The sequence below is a fragment of the Excalfactoria chinensis genome, chromosome 3 (assembly GCF_039878825.1).
Source record: "Excalfactoria chinensis isolate bCotChi1 chromosome 3, bCotChi1.hap2, whole genome shotgun sequence".
In the NCBI taxonomy this organism is placed as follows: domain Eukaryota; kingdom Metazoa; phylum Chordata; class Aves; order Galliformes; family Phasianidae; genus Excalfactoria; species Excalfactoria chinensis.
Window position 1 is genome coordinate 101,726,600 of NC_092827.1, and position 9,214 is coordinate 101,735,813.

General features: G+C 50.3%; 1 protein-coding gene across 1 annotated transcript; it reads right to left on the reverse strand.

Moving 5' to 3' along the window:
* Window positions 1–2,346: 2,346 nt before the first annotated feature.
* CD93 (CD93 molecule) lies at window positions 2,347–5,987 on the reverse strand. Its single transcript, XM_072331909.1, has one exon. It carries the CDS (start codon window positions 5,777–5,779, stop codon window positions 4,115–4,117), a length of 1,665 nt encoding a protein of 554 aa, XP_072188010.1. The 5' UTR covers window positions 5,780–5,987; the 3' UTR covers window positions 2,347–4,114.
* Window positions 5,988–9,214: the final 3,227 nt, after the last annotated feature.

Here is a 9,214-nt window from a genome sequence, read left to right on the forward strand (position 1 = left end):
TACTGGCTGTCTGCTGTGATAACAGAACAGTGAGTTTTCATGTTAGTCCGGTCTGAGTCACCCCAAATGCCACCGTCACCCCTTCTGCCAAGGGAATGCTGATACTGGACATTTGCAATGGGTTTTCTGAGCTGTGGTTACAGGGCTGTGCGTCATGGGTTTTCTTTCATATGTCCATTGTGGGGAATGGGACTCCTAATACCAGGATGCTGACAGAGCGCTCCTTTTTAATATTCAAGTTATGTCAAGAATGAGAGAAGAATTAAAAGTGGGCTGCTGGGAGCATACAACCTTCTGCTGTGGACCTGGGGCCCACAGGAGACCCCCAAAATGAGGTTAATTCACCTCTGTGCCACCTCACAGTCTTCTGTGATGGAGTGATGGCACTGGTGAACAAAGGAAGGGCAACTGATGTGTCTGCCTGGACTTGTGCAGGGACAACAGCTGTTGGAGTGGGTGCAGAGGAGGGCCATGAAGATGCTCAGAGGGCTGCAGCAACTCTCCTATGTAGAAGGGCTAAGGGAGGTGGGTTTGTTCAGTTTGGAGAAGGGAAGAATCTGGGGAGACCTCATTGCAGCCTTCCTGTACCTGTAGGGAGCAGGAGAGGGAATGACTTTTTACATTGTCTGATAGTGATAGGACAAGGGGGAATGGCTTCTTAAAAAAGAGGGAGATTTAAGTTAGATGTTAGGATGAAATTCTTCACTCAGAGGGGGTGAGGCCCTGGCAGTGCTGCCCAGAGAGCTGTGGGTGCCCCATCCATGGAAGTGCCCAAGGCCAGGTTGGATGGGCCCTGGGCAGCCTGAGCTGGTGTGGGGCAGCCAGCTCATGGCAAGGGTTGGGGTTGGGGGGGCTTTGAAGTCCCTTCCAACCCAAGGCATTCAGTGAGATATTTCTTAATATCTCCCCACCCTAAGGAAATCTGGGGGAATTAACTGATACCTTCTGTAAACGATGGTTAACACATGGCTCAATTTATAGAGGATGGAGGGGTTTTTGAGTTCCTCTGTGCTCATCTGGACAAAGCTTGCCAGCCCGTTGGATGAAACACTAAGTTTTGCTTACATAAGCACAGTAAGCTCTGAACTCCGTGAGCTTTCTGTTGTGCCCTGCATCATCCCCAGCACTTGCACAGCAGCTGGAGTTGCTCAAGGAGCATGCTGAGTCCTCAGGAAAGCCTCATCTCTCCTCTGTCACATTGTCACCAGAGAATCTGCTTGGCAAGGCATCAGCCTCACTTACCAGCCTTGAAAGAGCTTCAGGGAGCCAAATGCCAGGAAATATTTACAGAAAATAAAGATAAAAAAGAGGAAATGAGCAGATACTTAAAGTAGTTGTTTTTGCAGCATCTGACTTTGCAAGGCACGTGGTATTTTTGCAGATTATATGTTAACGTTACTCACTATCTTTTCTCTAAGTTCTACTGGCAGTGTTTGTTTCCTGGCAGCGCCTTTGTCACAAATGGGAATAAGCACAAGTGGGTTGGGTGGCTGAACTACTGCTTGGTCATTGCAGGTTTGGGTTGGTGATTTGAGTATATGTATCAAACGATCACCAAAGACGTATTCCGTTAAGACTTTATTGGTGTTTGATCAGGAAAGCAACATACACACTGTTCATATACATATGAACATATACACTGTTCAGTGTGTGAGAACTTTATTCTTGCAGTTGAAGTCACCCAACAGCTGCGGTGCTGTTCCACTGCTCTGGGGATCACAAAGCACAACTCAGAACTGACGTGCAGTTTTCACATAGGGTGAGGTATGTCTGGATTCTTGGACCATACAAACTGAGCAATAAACAGTTAAATAAAAACACTTTGAAACATTTGGGATGTGTTGGCTGGCCAGTCCTGCCATCCTGACAGGTTATAGGACCTGCTTGATGTGTGCAGATGGAGCAGTGGTGAGCATTCCCTCTCTCGTGACTATAAGCTGGGGGTACCAAGCTGTCTGATCCTGTTCCATTTGATTTAGCCCATGGTTTTCACCCTGGGCCCTGGATAACTTGATGAGGACACAGACTGAAATGTTCCTGCTGCTTTCATGGCAGTAAGAAAGGGAGATGAGATTGTCAAAGTGGAGCAGCACCAGGCTGGAGGAAGCAACATCAGGAAATACTCTGCTTGGAAGAGCCACACTGAACCTAGGCACGTATTAGTGCCTTCCTGCCATAGGATCTGCTACACTGGTGATGCAGTATGTGCACCAGAACACACCAAATGGGCAACAGAAATCAAGCTTACAGGTTTTACATAGGGGTTTTGGGAACGAACAACTGCCAGGTTTTTGCCTGCTCTGAGTCTGCACTTATGCTTCTTTTTCCCTTTTTCAGAGTGGAATCAATGCTCTGTGTAGAACAATTAAATTATACCATAATAGGAAAACCATGGCAGAAAAGCTCCCGAGACTATTACTGTTTTGAAAACACCTCAGCTTTTGATCCAACAAACCAAGCAGCCCTGAACTGGGGGCACATCACTGTGACTGTTCCTTCCCCATACAGACCCTGAGTTAGCGCAGACCGACTGTGCAGGCTTCTTTCTATGTATGTAGGTTATCCCACTGATTTGGGTGGGATTATTCATCTGCTTAATTTATTCATGCATTCAGAAAGCTCTGCTGGCTTGTTGTCATAACAAAGACACGCTATGAATTTTCTACAGGACTTCCAAGAACGCTACTGCTGTATTTGCTGCTGCTCCAAACCACTGCTTGGAGAAAAGGAAGCATGAGCAGAACATTAAAAAAACATTTCTATCAGCTAGGAGCTACACTTTCCTGTTTTGTTTTGTTTTACAATGGAGGAATGAAGAAGAAAGAACAGCAGGAAAGCGGTTTCTTCCACATGCGGAAGAACAGGATGCAGGTCACTGCCCGCAGCAAAATCCTTTGTGTTCAGTTCCCATTTTGGTTGCAATTAAGCCTCAAGTATACAATAAAAACAGCAGAATCTTCAGGAAACCGATGTACCCATCAAATGAATGCAGGCCACGAGCTGCCTCCTTGCTGCTCTGGCGAAAGGTGCTTGCTTGCACAGGGACAATCAGGATGCAGCACTGCTGGAGGTGCTCCCATTTCTCTGCAAGCCAGCATCTCCATCTCCTTGCTGCTTCCCAGCAATACAAATCCAGAGGGAGATGTGTCTTCCCACTTCTTTGCAGGACTGAGCCTGAGATGGGGGAGAAACTTTGCCCTGAGAGAGCATTTGCTTTGAAGGGTGTTTGGAACAGTAGTTAGCGAACACACAACATCCAGTGCATTGTTTACAGGGATGGATGAAGAAAACAGTCAGCCCAGACCCTACGCATGCTTAACTCAAACAGTCCTGAAGCCCCACCACCCCTGCAGCTCCTGCTTCACTGGAGGAGTTTTCTGCTGCTGGGCTTCTAAAATGCTTATTTTATGGCTTCTGTAATGATATCTTCTAAAAGCAACAACAACAAAAATATCAACAGTGAGAACCAGCTGCTTGTGGCTGCAGCTATTGGCTCTTACCACAGTGAAACACTTCAAAATATGAACCCTGTTTCACTGAGAACAAGGGGAACATTGGGGTTGAACAGCAGACCACAGAATGCAGTGTAGGTAAGGGGAAGGGCACAGTCATATGTATTTTTTTGAATGACAAGGGATTAGTGGTGGGGGAGCAGGGAAATTATCGCTTTGGAAGCTCCACAGTTTAAATCTGAGAAGGGTAGACCAAATGACAGATGAGATTAATCGTTTTCTCATAGGAAGCCAAATCAATATTCTCCTTTGCTGCAATTTCCAAGTCCGGTGAGGTTTTGCAGAGCTGAAGAGCAATGTGGGCAGGGAACCCCTACACTAATCCATCTCGGCCTCTCTGCTCCTTCCCCATTAACCCTTCAGTTCGGGAAGCAGAGGTTTATACATTTCAGCTAACACTCCCAGCATGACTTTGGGCTGCTTTCATATCTGTGCACCCAACACTTACACCTGCCTTGGGGTTGGGATTGGATCCTGCTTTGCCCAACACCCCAAAACAGGATCTCAGACATGAAGGCATGCAAAATCATCTTGGAAAGAATATCACCCACCCCACTTCCCTTTGGTTTTCCTTTGCTTGCAGCCCCGCAGTGCTGGCACCGTTACCTGCGCTCACTGCCTGCCCTGCTGCGGCTCTCAGGCTGCTCGGGCACCCAGCAGTAGTTGTCCGCTGCGCTTTTGGCTTTTGGTTTCTCCCGCCTGGCTGCCCTCTTCCTGCAGGCCAGCAGGGCCAGGGCGAAGGCCAGCAGCAGCAGGATGGCCACCAGGCTGCCCAGGATATAGTAGAGGAGCAGACGGGGACCATCAGCGCCATGCTCGGGGCTGTGCTCTGACCCTACCACCGTGGGTGATGGTGGTGTCAACCCACTGGGAACGGCTGCAGGGCTGCGGGTGCCCATGGTCCACATGGTGCTGGCGTTCTGGAGGATGGTGGTGGTCCCCACGGTGCCTGCCAGCTGCTCTCCAGTGGTGGGTGCAGCAAGACAGCCATGTCCATCATCCTGCAGGAGGAAGCCAGGTGGGCAGATGCACTCAAAGCTGCCTGGGAGGTTGCGGCAGGACCCAGGGCAGGGGTCCCGCAGGCACTCGTCCACGTCCAGGCAGGCATCGCTGCCAGGCTGCTGCTGGTAGCCGGCCCTGCAGGTGCAGCGGAAGGAGCCGGGGATGTTGAGGCAGAGCTGGGGGCAGGCTTCAGGCTGGGCACACTCATCCTCATCACGGCAGTCGCGGCCACCAGGCCCTGCTGGCTGGTAGCCAGGCTGGCAGGAGCAAAAGAAGCTGCCGGCCGTGTTGTGGCACTCGTGCTTGCAGGGCCCCTCCAGGCATTCATCCACATCCACACAGTGGTGGCCATCAGGTGCCAGGACGTACCCAGCCTCGCAGATGCACTCGAAGCCTCCAGGCCGGGGCCGGCAGGCCCCTTGGCAGGGGTTGGTGTGGCAGGCATCCTCAGGCAGGCAGGAGGCCATGTCAGGGCCCAGCACGTAGCCAGGCTGGCAGGTGCAGCGGGATGGCTGCCCAGGTGCCTCCACGCACAGCTGCTGGCAGCCTCCGTTGTTGTGGGTGCAGGTGTTGGGGCAGAAGGGCCCAGGAGGATGCCAGGAGAAGCCATCCCCATCCAGCTGTCCCTTGCAGACGGAGAAGGCTGGGCTCGCAGCCCCCTCGCAGACCACCTCCGCCAGCGTGCCGAAGGGGGCAGCCGCCAATGCAGGGCTGCTCACCCTGAAGGGTGTCTCATAGCTGACCCAGCCAGGTCCCCCAAGCCGCAGGGGCCCACACATCCCCCGGAAGCTGAACTTGCAGAGGAAGGCGGGCAGCGTGGTCCGACATGGCCGGTCAACCCATCCCGGAGGCCCATGAGGGCTGGCAGGCCGCAGGGCAACGCAGCGGGTGCTGAGGCAGGTGATGTAGGGCTCGGCCAGCCATGCTGAGTAGTTGCTGAGCTCTCCGCTGGCCACCCAGGCGAAGCCCCGCAGCGGCTCCTGGGACTGCACGCAGTGGCCACGCTCCAACCGCAGCCCGATCCAGGCTGAGGTGGCCGTGCTGGCTGCCAGCAGCTTCTCCAGTCGCTCGGCCTCGGCCCGGCTGCCTGCTGGAGCCAGATTGCCACCGTCATGCTGACAGCGCTCTTGGGCAGCGCTCCAGCCCAGCTCGGCCCGGTGCAGCGTGTAGCAAGCGGTGTCAGCGCAGAACACCTCGGCGTCCTCAGCCGGTGCCACGGCCGTCACCAGCAGCAGCAGCTGCAGCAGCAGCAGGGCCACAGCCATCCCGCCAGCTGGACAGATGGACGGACACTGTCTCACATCCCCTCAGCCCGCCGAGCTCACCCCACGCGCATCCTGTGCTGCCGGGGCTCCTATTTATCACCGGAGGCTACTGCTTCCTGTAGCATGGTTGCGTGTTGGTCATGGGCGGGATGTTTGCCTCTGTTTCTTCCCTTCTCCCCAGGCTGCTGCTTCCCATTTCAGGCATTTCGCTGCAGAAATGCTTTCTTTATTTTGGCCGGCACTTTTTCTGGATGAGAAAGCCGCCCGAATCCTGCTTTTTTTTTGGTATACTCACCCGCTAGATGACTTTTCGAATCCCTAATAGGGCCTTGTAGCTTTCAAGCATGTATTCCTGAAAGTGGGCAAAAAAAAAAAAAACCAAACACGACAAGCCATGGGATCCCTCGCCTATGAAAGAGACTGAATATTTGGCACAGCGTCCAGTGCACAGAAACTGCATTTTCAAAGCACTTTTCCCTTCTTGGTGCGCTTTAAATAGCTGGACAAGCCCTGGAATAGGAGCTGGGTCGTGAGAACCTCCAGGCTGCCAGAACAGAGTCAAGCCCATTGAAGCACCGCTGCAGCCTCAGCGCCATCCCAATATCCCATCACCTGACCCCGATCCCAGTGCAGGGCAGTCTGCTGGGTTACATTGGTGTCAGGGGCTCCGCAGGAGGCTGTCATTTCCAGGGTGAAGTTGTGAACGCAGCACTCTGTGATGTTTAAACAAACACATGACAGCTACTTATTTATTTATTTATTTATTTATTTATTTATTTTCTGCAAACTGTCCTTCCAAAGCTGATTCCTGCCAGTTAGAGCACTGTTTGTTTGTGGAGGGGTCAAGTTGGTGACAGCATTACAGGCTGAGTAATAGCTTGTCCCTCAGAGCTGTACAAAAGCCTCTCCAGATACAATGCTCCTTTTGCTTTTCATTCACTGTTTGGATGGAGATGAATGGGCTGGAGAGGCTCGATGACACCAAGCAACACGGGATAGCTCATTTGCCCAATCATTTGAACATCTGGTATATGAGAGAGTGGAAGAACAAAAGAGCCAAGTGCTAATGAGGAGCACAGCATCTTGGCACACCACGGGGCTGCCATGGGATGTGAGGCAAGTGGTGTGATAAGCAGAGCTGGGATGAGGAACAGCAGCAGTTGTGGATGTTCTCATGCCTGCCACATCCACCCAGAGGCTGGGGCACTATGTCTGTCTCTGTTGGGACTGAAGAGCTGTGGGTTCTGAGCTACCTGGGCTCCATCTCTATTCACACCCTAAATAATAAAATCTCCTAAACCTAAAAACTACAGATTTATGTTCTTATTCTCCAGACTTTCTCATGCACCACATCCCTGAAGAAGAGTGGTGCTGGGTACCCATGCTGGCTTCCAGACCTTGGCACACCTAAAGCTGCCACAACCTTCAGCCCAACAGAGAGGGCAGGAGATGCAACCCTATTGCCAACATCCCATGCAATCTACTTTGGCCAGCTATGGGATGGTGTTACCTGTCTGCTCTGAGCAAAGGAGAAGTGTTGCTTAGGGAAAGCACAGCTAGCACTTGCAAGCCACAGAACATTCTGGTTCAGCAACCAAACTCCAGCACTGGTTTGGAAGGAAAAAATACTTTGATGCCATCTAGAATTATTTTTATTCAAAACTTCCTACTGGAAGAAATGGGAAGAATTCCCTTTTATATGTTACAAAATAACAGTGCTCAACACAAAAGTATTTCCTTTCTGTTACCCCAGAACATATCTTTCCTTTTGTAAAAACACTGCCAATGTTTTCTCTTTCCATCTGACACAGCCCAACAAACTGAGCACTCAGTCTACCATGTATTTCTGTCAACTCATACAAACATTTCTTGTCAATGTTTCACTGCCAAAAATGGCCTGTTCTCAGCCCCAGCTCCTTTGAACCCTTTCCAATGGGAGTTCTGGACAAAACCAACAATACTTAGATGTGCAATGAGAAGTGATGTGGAAGAGGTTACCCCAGGTGCTGGTGATGTTTCTCCTTCTAATGGGGTCTAAGATGTGGCAGTCAGCGTCCCTGTACTATGGATGAGATCAGGACCATGCCATCAGATCCTTTCCTTCCATTTGCAAGAATACAGGTAATAATTTTTTCCACTGGCTTTTTATTTTTAAACAAATGTTTGGCTTTTCCTGCTAGAGCTGTTTACAGGCTAGTTGTAATTTGGACAGGAAGCCCCCCCATCTCCCTGTACTTCTTAGCAAGGTTTTCATCTGCAAAGCTGATGTTAGTATTTTTGCCCACAGGTTTGGCAAGAGAGTCTGTTTTGGTAACTTAAAAACACATCATGCTTCTATTACTTGTATTAAATACATCACACTTATTAAGATTTCTTCTTGGTTGTGTTGATGCTCCTATTTGAAAAGCAAGAAAAATCCTGCTTTTAAATTAAAGGGGTTTGGTTTCTCAACCCCCATGGTTGAACAAGTCTATAAACCCCTGTCTGGGCTGCTAATCAAAACCGAATTATCTGCTCAAGACCAGAAATCCTGCCCAAAGGCATGCTGCAAATAAAAATAATGAAGGAGTTGGTTAAAAAACATTTCTCAGAGGCCAAAGAAGGAAATGTATACAGTCTGCCTGACATCATCCCCAAGTGTTTGTGCAGACAGCTCAAGGCTAGGACAAGGGACAATGGCCCGGGAGGCGGGGGGACACCTGTACAAATAGCTGCTGAGAAGAATAGGAGGAACTGGGTTTCCTCTGGGACCCCAAGGACGAGTGAGAGCGGGGCCTCACCACCTTGATGCCATGGGGATGGACACTGTAAGTCAGTTTAAGAGGCTGGGGTGAGATGTAGTGATGTGCAGCTGAGTCGGCTCCTGATGACGGTTTAGAACACCATTTATATAGCCTCCTCTGTAGCTTGCAATAACACCTGATTGGATTAGCATGCTGTAAGACAGGAACCTCCACGTCAGATCTTTATCATCTGCTTTTAAAGTCGGAAAAGCTTACTAACTGGAATGTTTCCCAGTTGAACATTTCTAAGGATGATGCCTAGTGGCTGGTATTAGTGGGGATGCGACAAAAATGACCATCAGGTGATTCATTTAGTTCATTTAGTTTCTAACTATCATCTGAATTATGCTTATGGCAACAATGGTCATGTTGGCTTGCATGCCTGGCAGCCAGGTGAAAAAGAACGGTGATGTTCTATAAGGATCTTACAGAAGGGACAGCTCCCCAAACCAGTGTCTTCTGATTGTTTCTATCTGTCTCCATCTGTCAGTGGTACATCATCTTTCTGATGAAATGCTGGCATCCAGTGATTTTGGACCCCAACCCATGGAACTGTGGCCCCCTCTCCCTGCCCTCTCTTTTCCAGCTTCTCTCAGACAGCACTACCAGGAGCCAGCGCATGCGATGCAATGCATCAGCCAAGCTGTCAAGA

What these genes read in the sequence shown, in the direction of transcription:
- CD93 (XM_072331909.1), bottom strand. Translation starts at nt 5,779, where the DNA reads ATGGCTGTGGCCCTGCTGCTGCTGCAGCTGCTGCTGCTGGTGACGGCC.